The 17,104-nt window shown below is 45.1% G+C and overlaps 1 protein-coding gene across 2 annotated transcripts; it reads left to right on the forward strand.

Annotated features, from left to right (window-relative positions):
• The first annotated feature begins 404 nt into the window (after positions 1-404).
• On the forward strand, positions 405-14,084 carry SERPINB9 (serpin family B member 9). 2 transcript variants are annotated; one of them, XM_032250084.1, is made up of 7 exons: positions 405-636; positions 3,346-3,523; positions 7,912-8,049; positions 8,536-8,653; positions 9,498-9,640; positions 11,081-11,236; positions 12,463-14,084. In XM_032250084.1, the coding sequence occupies exons 2-7, from the start codon at positions 3,356-3,358 to the stop codon at positions 12,865-12,867; spliced, it is 1,128 nt and encodes a 375-aa protein (XP_032105975.1). In that variant the 5' UTR covers positions 405-636; positions 3,346-3,355; the 3' UTR covers positions 12,868-14,084. The 2 variants fall into 2 exon arrangements, with proteins under 2 accessions (XP_032105975.1, XP_032105976.1); XM_032250085.1 differs by lacking the exon at positions 3,346-3,523 and having other exon boundaries at positions 406-636.
• Positions 14,085-17,104: the final 3,020 nt, after the last annotated feature.

Here is a 17,104-nt window from a genome sequence, read left to right on the forward strand (position 1 = left end):
ACAAATGCTTTGGTTAACTGAATCCCTCATATTCCTAAGACAAGAGGCCTGGAACACAGACCCATGGGGACTTCCCACTGGAACATCGAGCCTGGCTTGGGAACATCGAACCCAGCCTTCGCTTCCTGGAAGTAGAAAAGTCCAGGGTTTCAGGCTCTGTCTCCTTCCCGCAGACCCCTTGTTTCTTGGCGCGGAGGCCCTGGGCACCGCAGACTCTCAGCCTACTTCTCTGGGCTGTCAGTTTCAGAACCGGGTCTCGAAGCGGCCTTGGCGCTGGAGTGGGTCAGGCCAGGCGAGCGCCTTGGGCACCTGGCTGGCCTCAGGCGGGGGCGGGGGGCGGTCATGCGCGGACATCGCCCTGGCGGGGGCGGACGGAGCAAACCTGGCCGGCTCCGGCCCCTAGCCCTGTTCTCGGCCACCTAGCGCTGCGACCCTGCTGGTCCCGGCAGGCGGAGCCCCAGTCAAGCGGAAAGTGTGGGAGGCGCTCGACATTGTGGTAATAAAGGGCGGTGCAGGCTGTGGCCTGGAGTGAGAACTCGCTGAGCGCAGCAGCAGGGCCTGGTCCTGCGCCTTGGGAATCGGCGTCCAGGCTCGGAGCGCGGCACAGAGAGGGCGCAGCGCTGCACGAGGTGGCAGGTGAGGGCGTCCCCGCGCAGGGCCGGGGTGGGGGACGGGAGTGGTGAGCTTCAGGTCCCCCGCTGCCACCGCGAGATGGGACCCGAGGACAGGAGCTGTCTCTCAGCCAAGAGCCCCGGGGAGGCGGTGCCGTCTCGGGGGGGACAGCAACGGTCTTTGGGGGTCCCTTGCAGCGCGCAGCCCGTCTCTGCCTCGGCGGCCCCCAGCCAGCGCGGACACCGCCTTCCCCTGCAGCCCCCTCCCCACTTGCCGGCGCTGTGTTTTCTCTGCTCTGGGATCCGCAGGATGACGTCTGTCCTGCTGCTTCTCTGTCCTTTAAAGTCACCAGTCTCGGCCGGGCGCGGTGGCTCACGCCTGTAATCCCAGCACTTTGGGAGGCCAAGGCGGTCTGATCCTTTGAGGTCAGGAGTTCGAGACCAGCCTGACAAACGTGGTGAAACCCGGTCTCTACTAAAAATAAAAAAATTAGCCGGGCGTGGTGGCGCACTCCTGTAATAACGTAAGCTACAGACCGAGGCAGGAGAATCGCTCGAACTCGGGAGGCGGAGGTTGCAGTGAGCTGATACTGCGGCCACTGCACTCCAGCCTGGGAGACAGAGCAAGACTTCGTCTCAAAACAAAACAAAAAATCAAAAAACACACAAAAGAACTACAAAGTAAATAAAAAATAATAAAGTTACCAGTCTCCATTTCCAAATCTGAGCCCTCTTACTCATCCTAATTTTTTTTTTTTTTCACCATGTTGGTCAGGCTGGTCTTGAACTCCCGACCTCAGATGATCCGCCCGCCTTGGCCTCCAAAGTGCTTGGATTACAGGCATGAGCCACCACGCCCGGCCTCCTTCCTAATTCTTTAAATAATTCAGCTAAAGGGATGGGGTCTTTCCTTCCCCGGAGCACTTCTCCAGGGCCTGAGAATCGGGCACAGCCCTTTGCCTGCAGGTCTGTGGAGACCACCAGCAGGTAGATGAGGAATCACCTTTGGGAAGAAGGGTCGTGCTGGGGAGGTCGGCGCCAGCGGAGTCTAGGGAACCTCCTTTAGGGTGGGAATCAGAGCCTCCCAGTCGCAGTGTTTGAGGGTGAGTGGAACGAATCCTGGATTGTCATGGCGCCTCCTAAGGGGGAGCAACAGTGTTTACCAAGAGGTGACTTTGGGAGGGATTCAGGATGGCCACAGATGGAGGCTGTGACCTGAGTGAGGCTGGATCAGGGGAAGCGCAGGTGGAGAAGAAACCATTTCAACAAGGCGGCTTTGAGCGGACCCTAAGGGCCCCGGGAGATTTAGGAGGAAGGATGAGAGGATGGAGACACTGCTTTCCTCTCAGGATGCTGTGTGGCTGTGGCTGAGGGTGGCTGCAGGCAGCGGGTTGTATTCATTGTCCAAGGCTCTCCAGTGGTTTGGCTGGCGTTTTGGGAAGTCCAGGTGAGGTGTCCTGGGAGCGGCTCTAGGGAGCCCAGAGGCTCGGGAGGAGGCCTGGGCACTAGGCCAGGCACAGGATCTGAAGTGGAGAGAAGTGTGGGCGCAGAGGGCAGGCCTTGGGGATGAGTGGGGGGGATAGGGGGAGATGGGAAGGAGTCAGGGAGGTCTCCCAGCCGCAGCTGGATGGGTGAGGCTCATTTCCAAGGGCATTGGAAACTGCGGCCTGGGGGTGGGCGTTCCTTTGGTTTCAGATCTGTGGCCAAGATACCCACCCACTCACATTCACACTTTGCCTCCACCGGCTTCACAGGCACCACCTCCTTGTTCTCACTGGTTTTACTTCCTCACCTTGAGCTGCTTCTTGCCTTTTCATTCTGGTGTTCTGCAGGGATCATTCCTTCCATGCACAATCTACTCTCCTGACTTTTGCTGGGAGTAATGAGGAAAGCTCCACATGGATGTTTCTGAGTTAGCAAGAACATTAAAAAGAAAATGAAACGAAGCAAAAACAACACACAATTCTCTAAGTCTCACTTTCAGTGTTAAACGGTCGCATGATGTCCAGAGGCTAGTGACCGGCAGGAACCCTGAATGCATTCCTGGGATGTCAGAGTGGGCCTGGGCCAGCCTGGCTGGCTGGGAGCAGACTGGCTCCACCCCAGCCTTCCAGGACCCACTCACTTGCCTCCATGGACAATAGCTCCTTGCCTCACAGCTCTGTCTCTGGATCAGATTCAGCATCTCAGTGTCTCTTGTGTATCAGCTAAAGGACAGGGAGGCCACGGGCTGGGTGGCTAGTTGAAAATCTCACAGGACTCTTTGTAAATGCATGCAAGAATAAGAACAGCGTTTTCCTCCTCCTCCCTGGCCCCATTGTCCTCCTCAGATGGGGCCAGGGATGAGGATCTGGTCCTTACGGAAAGAACTGGAGTTCACTGCTCCCAGCTCTCTCTCTCTCTCTCTCTCATTCTCTCATTCTCTCTCTCTCTCTCTCTCTCTGTGTGTGTGTGTGTGTGTGTGTGTGTGTGTGTGTCCGCACGCGCGCTCAGGTGAGCCAGTTCCGTTGCTGTGGCTGGTTTGAGCTGCTGCCATCACCACACTTAGCTAATCACCTTAATATTTGCACTTAGTTTTTAGTCAGAGACTAACAGAAAATAGGTTTTCTCCAACTTAAAATATGAACTTTGAGATAAAAAGAAAAGGTAGGATTCCAAAATCGCCACGTAGTAAGTAGGTCAGTAACATTCAGGGAATGTCGAAACTGCATTTCTCTTTATTCTTGGTTTCCAGGCCCTGCATCATGGAAAGTTTTTCTAATGTGAGTGGAACCTTTGCCATACGCCTGTTAAAGCTACTATGTGAAGATAACCCTTCACGCAACGTGTTTTGTTCCCCTATGAGCATCTCCTCTGCCCTGGCCATGGTTCTTCTGGGGGCAAAGGGAAACACCGCCACCCAGATGGCCCAGGTAAGCTTGCCCGTCCCCCAGGAGCGAGGACTGGTCTGGGTTGGGTATTCTGTCACCAGTTTCACACTCACACTCCAAAGCCACCGAGGAAGGAAGGCAGGACTGGGGCCCGAGTATGCACGGGCCATTTCAGGGAGGTGGGGGTCCACTGGGGAACAAGAGGGACAGGGCAGGGAGGCAGGAACTCTGCTCCACAGAGATTTATTGGGGGGGGAGAGTGTCATCAGTTAATCTTTTGGAAAAGACCATCCAAGCTGTCTGGTCCTAGCACAGAATCTTTGTTTAGAAAATGATACTGAAATTATTTGAAACACCAGTTGCAAAGCCCTACCTCTTTTTTGGAGCAAGAGACTTTGTAACTATAAACTTTGGTTGGTAAGGACTGTTAATACCTGTTTCGAGTTGTTTTTCTACCAAGGGCTCAGGGAGGGCAGAAACAAATTTGCAAGAAGGATTCCAAGGCGTGTGCTTAGTTACAGCTGCACGCTGTGCGGTACTGCTCAGCTCAGTCTCAGCAACACTCAGAGAACCTCTGGAAATGATTCAAGCTCTGTGCTTCTCCCCAGAGGCTTGTGGAAAGGGGAGGAGACTCGTACCTGAGATGAAACCGAAAGCTTGTGTCATCCCTGAGCACAGGCCCCTGAACACATCTTCATTGTAGGAGTGTTTCCCACTGCCCTTAGTTCAATATGACTCTTTTCTTTGATGACGCTTTTCAGTCGTGAATTACTCATCTTAATCATTTCCCAGCTCATTGTGTGAAGGAAAGAAGGTTTATGTGTAGAGGGTACCAACCTCAATAATAAGCACACAGAGAGGCTCTCTAAAAGAGATTTATTTGCACATAGAGCATTGCAGTGAAAATGTGCATGGCATAGCAAGCTGTGTGCATGTTCAGGGTGGTAAACGAACACTGCGGTTTATAAAGAAAAAAGTAAACAGGATTACATAATTCCTTTGAAATAATTATTTCTGGCAAAAAAAACTATAACGAAGGTGACACCAGTGTGAGGTTGGATGGGGAATTCCTGGGTAGATGTCCTTGCACAAGTATTTTTTGTGTAAGGCTGTGATGGCCTTTGTGCAAGGGTGTGGTTTTTACAGAGTCCTCTGTGATAGTTTTGTTACCAAGCATTCAAGCATGAGAACCTTCCCTTTGTGTCTTTCACTGGCTCTGTCAAGGTTATTTGTGTTTGTTTTTTGCCTTTTTTTTTTTTTTTTTTTTTTTTTGAGACTGTAGTCTTCTTCCACTGTCTCCCAGGCTGGAGTGCAGTGGCACAATCTCTGCTTACCGCAACCTCCGCCTCCCGGGTTCAAGCAATTCTCCTTGCCTCAGCCTCCCGAGTTGTGGGATTACAGGTGCCTGCCACCACACCTGGCTAATTTTTTTTTGTATTTTTAGTAGAGACGGGGTTTCACCCTGTTGGCCAGGCTGGTCTTGAACTCCTGATCTTGTGATCTACCCACTTTGGGTTCCCAAAGTGCTGGGATTACAGGCATGAGCCACTGGGCCCTGCAAGTTTTTTTTTTTTTTTTTTTTTTTTTTTTTTTTTTTAACATTAGTGACTTCATTTTGATTCTGAAGTTGCTTATGCTTACATTTTTATGATCTTTTTCTATGTTTTAGGCTCACTGATAAACCCTTATTGAAAGTTTTTTTTGAGAGCACCAAAATTGCCTGGTTAGCTTCTGCGGTGTGACGCCGGGAGCTCTCCATGGCTCCAGTGTGCAGCTGGATACTCCTGAGCCCCCAAACATGCTGAGTACACGTTGCTACCTGTAACATGAAGGGACGCGTTAATGGCATCAGAAATGTTTTAAATTATTTTTTATTTTTTCCTTCATTATATAAGTAGTAAAAATCCACTATAAAAATCTTTAAAAAAGGAAAGTAGAAGGGAGGAAAAAAAAGTCCCTATGAAATCGTCACATGGAGACAACCACCCTTGATAACGTAAGGCATCTTCCTCCAGTCTTATTTCCCCATTTTCACTTTACATGTTGTACTTTGGTGATTATACAGTATCTTTACTCTTATAAATGTTCTTTCAGTTAATTGAGGAGTCAGTGAGAGTCTGTGTAAAGCAAGTGCTCAGCATGTGTTGGCTATGGCTAGTCATAGCGGTATCCCAGCCGTAGGTGAAGTTGGTCTTAGCTTTTGGTTTTGTTCTATTTTTGACAGGGTTTCTTATCAACAGTCTACGAGCTGTCTAAATTAAATTTAGTAGCTTCCTCTTTTTTTCTCTGTTCTGGAACAGTGTGTATTACACGGGAAATAGAAATTGTTTGAATATCAGAAAAAATCCCTCAAAAGATCATCTAAGCCTTTTTAGAAGTACTTCTCTCTCTCTCTCGGTTTATTCATTGTCAGTGATAATAGATTCCTTTTTTGTTTTTTTGAGACCGAGTCTCACTCTGTCATCCCAGCTGGAGTGCAGTGGCGCTCTCTCAGCTCACTGCACGCTTCGCCTCCTGAGTTCAAGTGATTCTCCTGCCTCAGCCTCCCGAGGAGCTGGGATTACAGGCACATGCCACCATGCCTCGCTAATATTCATATTTTTGACTGGCATTTGGTAACAAATCGATACTTCACTGAAAATAATTAGACATAGTTTTTATTGTTTTAACATTCCCTTTGTAGACATTGCTGTCACCTCTTTTTTACATATAACCTTCCTTTGGGGCACTTTTTCTTATTTTTCTTATATGTGCTGTGCGGTTGTCTGTTTTGTATGTGAGTATGTGTGTTTGCTTTTAAAGAACCAGCTCTTGGATTCATTGACCATTTTTTGTTTGTCCCAAAATTCCTTAGGAGTTTTTCTGTATTTTTTCTAGCATAATGATTTAAAGTTTTAGCATTTCATTATTTTCTTGGTAATATTAAAAACAATGCTGTGTTTTCATTTATCTTTGGCCAAACTCTTTGGTCTAATATATATCACCCATATTTTGATTATTTTCTAAATCGTGTGTCGTATACTTATTTAGAAGAATATTTTTTGTTTGTTTGTTTTTTGAGGAGCCTTGCTCTGTCGCCCAGGCTGGAGTGCAGTAGTGTGATCTCAGCTTACTGCAATCTCTGCCTCCCAGGTTCAAGTGATTTTCCTGCCTCAGCCTCCCGGGTAGCTGGGGTTACAGGCAAGCATCACCACACCAGGCTAATTTTCATATTTTTAGTAGAAATAGGGTTTCACCATGTGGGCTAGGATGATCTTGAACTCCTGATCTCAAGTTGATCTGCCCACTTTAGCCTCCGAAAGTGCTGGGATTACAGGTGTGAGCTGCCACGCCTGACCTAGGAGAATATTTTAAATATTTGTTTAGAAGAGGCCTTTTTTTTTTTTTTTTCCTTTGTGAGACATGGTCTGGCTTAAGACTGGAGTGAAACAGCTTGATCATAGCTCGCTGCAGCCTCAAAGTCCTGGGCTCCAGCAATCCTCCCACCTCAGCCTTCCAAGTAGCTGGGACCACAGGAACACACCGTTGTGCCCCACTAATTGGAGATGGGATCTTGCAATGTTGCCCAGACTAGTTTCAAACTCCTGGATTCAAGCAATCCTCCTGCCTTGGCCTCCCAAAGTGCTGGGATTACAGGCATAAGCCACCGTGCCTGGCCTAGAAGAGGATTTTAATGGTTACTTTGAAGAGTTATTTATTTAGGAAAGTGTTTTTAGTAACATTTTGTAGGGCCATTTTCATGTTACTGGTATTTTATTTATAATGTTATTGATTTCTTGTTACTACATCGAGGTTAGAGAATATAACCCATATAATTTCTATATTTCAGAATGTATTGAGACTTTGAGACTTTTCTTACGGCCCAATATGTGTTATATTTTTTGAATTATTTACGTAATACACACACGTATAGTCTCTATAGTGTCTTATTCATCACATTGCTCATTTAATATCTTTATTTCCTTTTGAGGATTCTGATGATTGTATTTCTGCCTATTTTTCCTTGCATTTTTTCTGCTTTTAACTTTTTAACTTCATTTTTTTTTTACTATAAATTTTAGAGATAATTTTCCCACCATTTAGGGTGCATTTGTTTTTCTTTGGATGCAAGATTTTATCACAACCTCTTTTCTGAACTTTTCTTACCTTGCCATTTTTTCTGTTACTCATCGTTAAATCAGCAAGGTCCATTCAGGCAGGAGAGCTACATCTTTTACTTGCCTGTTTTTTATGGACAGGGTTTCCCCATGTTGGTCAGGCTGGTCTTGAACTCCCAGCCTCAGGAGATCCACCCACCTTGTTCTCCAAAGTGCTTGGATTACAGGCGTGAGCCACCACGCCCAGCCTACTTGCCTGTTTTCTATTCCCTCTTTCCTCTCGCCATCAGCCAGAGCTAAATGGATAATTTTTAAAATTGTTTTTCACAACAGGCACTTTCTTTAAATACAGAGGAAGACATTCATCAGGGTTTCCAGTCACTTCTCACTGAAGTAAACAAGCCTGGCACACAGTACCTGCTGAGAATGGCCAACAGGCTCTTTGGAGAGAAAACTTGTGAATTCCTCTCAGTAAGTTGAATCAATAGAACAATAAAAGTTGTATTCAACATACCTGGTGATATAGAGTCCGAGAGAAAGGCTCTAGAGAAATTGAGAAAGTTACGTTAACCAATTTTTTTTTAATTTTACTATTTTTTTTTCTAAGTTGGGGTCTCATTATGTTGCCCAGGCTGGTCTCGAACTCCTGGTCTCAAGTGATCCCCCTGCTGTGAGCCACCACGCCCAGTCTAAACTTCTTTTTTTTTTTTTTAATACCATAATTCTATAATTATACCTTGCATTATTAAAAACTTGACTCTTCTCAAGTTCATTTCTGGTTATTCAGGGTTCAATACATACCTATTTACAAATTCTAATATTTTAACGTATCTTAATTTGATCGCTTTAAAAGAGTTATGTATATTCTTTTTATTAAAAGATAAAATATTTAGAATTTTTGGAAGTTTGCTGACATTTGCTGACAATGCAGCCTCACTGAACTTTTTCTCTCCAAAGACATTTAAGGAATCCTGTGTTAAATTCTACCATGCTGAGCTGAAGCAGCTTTCTTTTATCAAAGCTGCAGAAGAGTCCAGGAAACACATCAACACTTGGGTCTCAGAAAAGACTGAAGGTCAGAATGACAAGTTATTCCACCCTCCTCCCAACCCTTCCTCCTTCTGCCTCTTCTCTCCTCCTCTGTCCTCCCTCCTCCTCCTCTCCCTCCTATCCCTCCTTCTCTCTCTCCTCACCCACCTCCACCTCTCTACTCCAGCCCCTCTAATTTCATGGGTGTTTCAGATGGTCAGAGTAATGTTGACTGGCAGGGCCTCCTGGCATACTGAACCTTAGTGGACTCACAAAGGTTCTGATCAGACACTCAGGTTTTCAGCAACAGCGATTTACTTTCATCTCTTCTCCCAGGACGAGAGTAGCTGATACAAATGTCAAAAGAGGGCTGGGCATGGTGGCTCTCACCTGTAATCCCGACACTTTAGGAGGCCGAGGTGAGCATATCACTTGAGGTCAGGAGTTCGAGACCAGCCTGGCCAACATGATAAAACCCCATCTCTACAAAAAATACACAAATTAGCCGGGTGCGGTGTTAGATCGGGTGTGTGACCACAAAGGGTTGGATCAAACACTCCTTTTAACCACGTGAGACAAACACCCCTGCAGCCTATCACATTTCTTGCTGGCCTTGTTCTCCAACCTGGTGTAATCTTCCTACTTTCTGCCAACCTGTTGTCCTCAAGTGACTTACAAGTCTTTCACTATCTTCAACTTGGTGGGTGCTCTCAAGGTGTCAGTAATCATGAATACCACTCACAGGTGCTGTTGTCATTTCTGTACGTAACAACCCAAACTCGGCAAATTTGAAAAGAGAAGTTTGGTTCTCAACTAATAATTCAGGATCACTGAATACATCAGGTTCTTACAAAAAGCAACTGAACGTAGGTCTCTGCTTTTCTTGAAAGGTAAAATTGAGGAGTTGTTGCCGGTTAACTCAATTGATGCAGAGACCAGGCTGGTTCTTGTCAACGCCATCTACTTCAAAGGAAAGTGGAATGAACGGTTTGAGGAAACATACACAAGGGAAATGCCTTTTAAAATAAACCAGGTAGGGAGAGGCTTTTCAAAATTTCCCTAGTTTTTTGAAGTTGAATGGAAAGATTTAACTTTGTAAAAGTGTAAGTAACGTAAGCATAAGCCAGAGAATTTGAAACTTAAAATATTTCTGAATGAATTTCTTAACTCAGTAGAAAAAATGGAAGGAGTAAAAGACATTTGCTGCATATAGATAGATAGATTTAACATACATGTAGTGTTTCATCACTGCTCTTATGGCCTTTGGTAATTTCCCATACACCATTGCAGCCACCTAGTTTTGGAAACTAAAGATCTTCCTTTAAGCCCAATTTACTTGGTTAGAAAGCAGAAAAAGAGGGCAGCCCCCTGGCACCAAGCAGCCTGAAAGTGCCCCAGCCCAGAAGTAAGAAGCTAAGAAAGAAGAAGAAAAAAAAAGAGGTGTTAATGTTAAGCTAGTGTGATGTATGGGGAGTGAGGAGATAGGGCCGGATGGAGGGAGAGAATGTGAAAACATATGTCTTTGATTAGTTATTTTAAAAATTAAAATAAGTTTTATTTGAATTGTTAACTAATTATTATTAATTCAGTATTTACAGCTTTCCAATATTAAAACTTTGTGACAAAGACCTTAGTTTTGACATCGAAGTAAAAATTAAGGCAGGCGTTAGAATAATTTGCCAAATCCTCCAGCCCCTAAACATATACCACTGTAATGCAATTAGAAAACGAAAGTAGGGAGCCTTCCTGCAGTTTTTGTAAGTTGTACTTTAAATCACTTAAAAAAAATTAGTTGTCTAGTTGCAAAGGGTGGGAGGAGGAGAATTCATCTAACCTTGGTTTTAGAACTATTTTAATTTTTATAATAGATGATCTGTATCAATTTTTTAAAGTAAATTTAATAACTGTAATACTTTGCTCAACTTCTGTGTGCATATGCCTCCACGGTATTTAAAAAAAAAATTTCCTTAGAGTATCAGAATTGAAAAGATTTTGTTAAAATGCATTACCATATACATAGGTTGTTACTCTTTCTGAAAGAGTGTACTGATTTATACTCCCTTTCATACTGCTGTGAAACTGTAAGTTTCACTCCACTTTATGACATTTTTTCTTATATGTTGGGTTGCATAAATATGAAAAACAATATACTTTTTTCTAATTAAATACAAATAGCTGTATTTAATTTCATTTGATTATATTGTTTTCTTAGATGTATTTGCTGAGCTTAATTTAAATGAGAAAAATCTGACTTTCCGCCCGGGGTAAATGGAGAGTATCACATTTTATTTTACAGAACAAAACCTTTCCCAAGGTAGTACTGTGTCTGCTTGCAATGATGATAAGGAAATGGTTGACTTTGTTTTTTTTTAGTGTTAACTGGGGCATGAATACAGGTGCTGAAAACACTCCTGGAGGCAACTGCAGCTCTTTTGAAACGGTTAATTGCTTCTTTCAATAATCCTTCCCCCAGGAGGAGCAAAGGCCAGTGCAGATGATGTATCAGGAGGCCTCCTTTATGCTCGCCCACGTGGGCGAGGTGGGCGCGCAGCTGCTGGAGCTGCCCTATGCTGGCGAGGAGCTGAGCCTGCTGGTCTTGCTACCTGACGACGGCGTGGAGCTCAGCACGGTGAGATCCGGGCTGCAGGAAGAACCCCGGGACACCTTTGCGGGCAGAACTCCAGCGCCACTTTCACCTCTTGTATTTACCTTCCGGGTTGGCGATGCGGCAGACGCAGCCTGCGGAGCGCACTGCGCAGGCACTTGGCTTTGGGATCAAATTTTTGGTCAAGGCCGACTTTCCCTAGTATTGTCCTCGTGATCTGCCAAATGACATATCCCAGTCCTCTGCTTTTTCATCGCTAGAAGGGGTGGGGGGGGGGGATGGTTAAAATGCCTTTTAAAATAAACCAGGTAGGGGGAAGCTTCTAAAAATCCCGCCAGTTTGGTGAATGACACCAGACTTTTAACTCTGTAAAAGCACTGCTTATGGTTAATGCCTGGTAGGCTTATGATGAGGATAAAATGTGGGTAATTCAGGTGGCAAGCTTACCGCATTGCCTGGCAAATAGTAAACGCTATACAAATGGGATCCTTTATTATAATTATTGTTCTTAGCATCATGCTTTTAAAGGCTAGAATCTGAAATAGAGAATGAAGAAGTCTTTCACCTAACAAGGCTGGGAGCAGGGGGATCGTGGCATCCAGGGAGGTGTAAAGTCCATTGCTCAGAGGGTTGGCCCAGAGACAGCCTCTGATGGCACATCCAGGCACCTGGCGTCCCCTCAGTGTGGATCCCTGGGGTGATAGAGTCAACCATGGCAAATGGCAGGCAGTGGAACCCCATGACTTAAGAGGCCTGTGTGTGAGGCAGCCATTGGCTCTCCCTCTGCCCACCTCCCTGACCGTAACCTCTCTGCTCCAGAAACTATGCAGAATGTCACCTGGGGCAGATTCCCCTCCTGGGGTGGCTCTCACTGAGAGCCCTTTCATTTCCCATCCTTTCCTTTACTAGCAATGGTTTGCTGTTTTTAAAAATAAGCATAGGTTGGAAAAAAAAATCATAGTCGCCTGGGCATTGACGCTTGACACAGTACAATTAGTCTTGGGAGTTGCTGGGTAAGGAAAGGACAGCCACAGCCTTCCTGCCTCTGGCTGCTTGGTGTCTCTCCCCCTTGTCATGGAAGAGGTACGTGGGATGGCGCATGAGACACAGGACAAGTGGGAGCGCACAAGCTTCTGGCAGATCAAGGGGCCGCTGGTCCTATGCAAATAAACAATACCCACGTGCAAAAGGAGGAAGGGGACTGTGAGTGCCTGAAGTCGAAATCTTAAAGTCTCATTCTGGTCTTTCAGGTGGAAAAAAATCTCACTTTTGAGAAACTCACAGCCTGGACCAAGCCAGACTGTATGAAGAGCACTGAGGTTGAAGTTCTCCTTCCAAAATTTAAACTGCAGGAGGATTATGACATGGAATCTGTGCTTCCACGTTTGGGAATGGTTGATGCTTTCCAACAGAGCAAGGCTGACTTGTCGGCAATGTCAGCCGAGAGAGACCTGTGTCTGTCCAAGTTTGTGCACAAGACTTTCGTGGAGGTGAATGAAGAAGGCACGGAGGCGGCGGCGGCCTCGGTCGTGGTGGTGGCAGAGTGCTGCATGGAATCTGGCCCGAGGTTCTGTGCCGACCACCCTTTCCTTTTCTTCATCAGGCACAACAGAGCCAACAACCTTCTGTTCTGCGGCAGGTTCTCATCTCCATAAAGGGTACATTTACTGTGCACTCAGCCATTTCCCTCTTGCTGTATCCCCAGATCCCCCCTCCCCTACAGCTCCAAGAGGATGGGCCTAGAAAGCCAAGGGCAAAGATGAGGGCAGATTCCTTACCTGTCTGCCCTCATGATTTGCCAGGATGAGTTCATGATGCTCCACACTCCGCTCTTCTATACTGACCACTCATTTATGCTACACTGAATCAGAATCTTGGGAAAATCGACCATACTGATTCCCTGCTGCATTAAAATTGCGGTCCAAATCCCCTAGGATGGCGTACACAGTTTTCTAGAATTCCACATGCAGTTCACCCTGGCTACCCTGTGCTTTCCTGATACCTCAAATACGTGACCTTAACACGCTGCCTCCGTGGTAATAAATGCTGCTAGATGTTGCTATTTTATAGATTTTCCTGGTGCTTAGCCTTTTTAAAAGTTTTAAAAATGCACATGTATATTTTATGTTTATTTTATTTTTGACATTTACCAATCATCAAACATGTACTTGAGGACTGCATTTGGCACTGGGGATGCAAAGGGGACAGAGCCATTCTCTGTTGACACTTGGTCTTCAATTCTGTGCCCAATTTATATAGCTTTGACAACAACCAGGTTGGACTGTTTAATGATGTCTTTCAACTTACCAGGTAATCCTCTAGTAGGGATCACACGTTTCTTTACGATATTGTGTTTCTCTACCTCTAACAGTAAAAATTCCAGTCAACCCCTAAAGCTCATTTCAAATGTCTTATTTCAGAAATGTTTCCTTTCTCCACAACCAGATGTGCATATGTGAACTCTGTGCACTTGAAGGGCAGCTCCTTTGTGGTAGTTCTTTATTTTATTAATCTCTGTATCCTTAGATAGTCCTCCAACAAGACCTGAAGTTCACCAAGGGTTGGAACTCTATCTTACATAGCTGGGCGCAGTAATACATAAGTTGATTATATACGAGTTCTGAAACTTATTTTTTTAATGGTTGGATATTGCTGGCTTTATCTTTTTTAAAGAATTTTTGTATTGAGGTGAAATTCACATAACACAAAATTAACTATTTTAAAGTGAGAAGTTCACTGCCACTTAGTATTGTTAACAATGTTGTATAACCATTATATATAGTGCAGTAATAAGTAAGTTGATTACATATGAGCTGTGAAACTTATTTTTTTAATGGTTGGATATTACTGGCTTTTTTTTTTTAAAGAATTTTTGTATTGAGGTGAAATTCACATAACGTAAAATTAACTATTTAAAGTGGGAAGTTCACTGCCACTTGGTATTGTTAACAATGTTGTATAACCACCGCCTTTGTTTAAGTTCCAGAAAAAATGTTCTGCTCTGAAAGGAAACCCCATCCCATTAGCAAATACCCTCCATCCCCTCCTCCCTTCAGCCCCCAGCAACCACCAATCAGCTTTCTGTCTCTATGGAGTTATGTATTCTTGATATTTCATATAAACTGAATCGTATGAAACCTTTTGTGTCTGGCCGTTTTCACTTAGTGTAAGTTTCTGAGATTCATTTACATAGTAGCATGTATCAAAACTTCATTTTTATGGGTAAATAATATTGTATTAAGTGTTATAGCACAATTTATCCACACATTCATTGACGGACATCGGGTTGTTTCTGCCTTTTAGCTATTGTGAATAGTGTTGCTATAGATGTTTGTGTACCTATATTTGTTTGAATATCTATTTTGCATCCTTTTGGGTATATAGCTAGGATTGGAACTGTTGGGTCGTACGGTAATTCTATGTTTAGCTTTTTTGAGGAACAGACAAACTGTTTTCTACCGTGGTTGAACCATTCTGCATTCCCACCAGCAATGTTAAGTTATGGCCATCTTAGTGGGTATGAAGTGGTATCTCGTTGTGTTTTTTATTTGCATTTCCTATGTTATGAACTAGAAACTAAAGTACAAACAAGATGGGACTCTAGTTCCCTGGGGATTTCCATAATCAAATATAGGAAGGCAGTTGGCTTTTCACATCTCAGTTCTGTGGAAGGCCCAATAAACTCTATGAACAGGAGTGAGCAATTTTCTCTCATTCTTTTATGGCCTTTTAAACTTTGTTATGATGTTTCATTAATAAACAGGGTTTTGTTTTCCTCTGTAATCAAATCTAGATTTTCCCTTTGTGATTTCTGACACCGCTTCCATTCTTAGAAGTACTTTTCCATTGATGAACTAGTTAAATAAAATAGCTACTTTTTATTCTAAACTTTTATTTTTATAATGATTTAACTAATCCACATGGAATTTGATTATGTATTATTGACATGCAGGGGGAAAACATAATTGTATTTATTTATTAATAGCCAATTTCTGGATAATATTTGTAAATCTATTTTTCCCTACTGTTCATTTCTGATTTTCCATCTTTATTCTTCTAGGTCAATGTTAGAATAGAATAACTTTTTTTTTTTTTTTTTTTTGAGACGGAGTTTCACTCATGTTACCCAGGCTGGAGTGCAATGGCGCAATCTCGGCTCACCGCAAACTCTGCCCACAACCTCCGCCCACAACCTCCGCCTCCTGGGTTCAGGCAATTCTCCTGCCTCAGCCTCCTGAGTAGCTGGGATTACAGGCACGCACCACCATGCCCAGCTAATTTTTTGTATTTTTAGTAGAGATGGGGTTTCACCATGTTGACCAGGATGGTCTCAATCTCTTGACCTCGTGATCCACCCGCCTCGGCCTCCCAAAGTGCTGGGATTACAGGCTTGAGCCACTGCGCCCGGCCTAGAATAACTTTTTAATACCCAAAGTAATTTTTTTAACTTTGAGATTTTGGTGGGGGAAGGATTAGCATGACATTAGCATACAAATTTCTGATGTAAATTGATGTTTTTACAATGTTTAGTCATCTCATTAAGGAAAATGAGAAGAGTCTCCATTTATTCCAGCTCTTTCTATACTATTTTATTAAAACCCTTTTTTGAGTTTCTGGGTCTAGCCATCCAGCGAGTCTAACTGGCTCTGGGTACTGGGAGTTGTCTGTACAGATTCCTGTGATGTGAACCATCTATGGTTCTCTCAGCTGTGGATACCAGCACCTGTTCTGGTGGAGGCGGTGGAGGGTGCAATGGACTCCATGAGGGTCCTTAGCTTTGGTGGTTTAATGCTCTATTTTTGTGCTGGTTGGCCTCCTACCAGGAGGTAATGCTTTCCAAAAAGCATCAGTTACAGTAGTGTGGAGAGGGACTGGCAGTGGGTGGGGCCCTAGAACTCCCAAGATTATATGCCCTTTGTCTTTCACTACTAGGGTGGATAGGGAAGGACCATCAGGTGGGGGTGGGGCTAGGCATGTCTGAGCTCAGACTTTCCTTGGGCACGTTGCTGAGGCTGCAGTGGGGATGCGGGTGAGATTCCCAGGTCACTGGAGTTCTGTACCCAGGAGGATTATGGCTCCCTCTGTTGAGTCATGCAGGGGTCAGGGAAGGGGGGGAAAGCCAGCAGTCACAGGCCTCACCCAGTTCCCAGGCAAACCAAAGGGCCAGACTCACTCCCACCATGCCTCTGGCAATAGCGCTGAGTCTGTTTCCAAGTGAAGGGTGAGATGGGTTTGAAAACTTGCTGCAGGCTTTCCACCTCCCCGCTAGGAAAGTAAAGGGCTTTAGCTCTGTCTGTGAAGTCTGCAAGCCAGATCGAGCCCTTTTCCCAAGTTCTGGCCAGGAGGCTTCTTATGGGGCTCAAATTGTTACAAAGTTCGGCTAGAGAATTCCTTCTTCCTGTGGAGTTTTACCCCCTGCTCCTCTGGCCACCCTCCCAGTGGATCCCTGTGGTGCCAGGCAGGAATGGCTGCTTGGGGACCCAGTGGGCTCCCAGGGCCTTTCTGCTGCTTCCTCTACCTCTGTGTTGCGCTCGGCTGTCTAACTTCACTCTGCTCCAGGTAAAGTCAGAAACATCTGCAAACAGACCTTCAGCTTCTCCCGTGGGGGTGTGCGTTCAGGAGAGGAGGGTCTCCCTTTCCCACTTATTTTATTCCACCATGTGCTGTTTGGATGGGAGCCCCACAGAGGCAGGTCCTGGAACCACCCCGCCCCCACACTTGGACGCTGGCTCCGGTGGGGAACGCGCAGGTGGAGGTGGTGGTGGGTGCAGGTGTGTGTGGGGTGCAAGGGTGCGGCTTAGCTGGCCCCGCAGCCAGGTCAGGAGGCTCAACTTCGCCACTTTATTCAGACCAGTGCACAGTCTTCCCATTTTACACTTTTTAAATAAATGT

Source organism: Sapajus apella, unplaced genomic scaffold, assembly GCF_009761245.1.
Source record: "Sapajus apella isolate SASKATOON/1434 unplaced genomic scaffold, GSC_monkey_1.0 scaffold70, whole genome shotgun sequence".
Taxonomy (NCBI): Eukaryota; Metazoa; Chordata; class Mammalia; order Primates; family Cebidae; genus Sapajus; species Sapajus apella.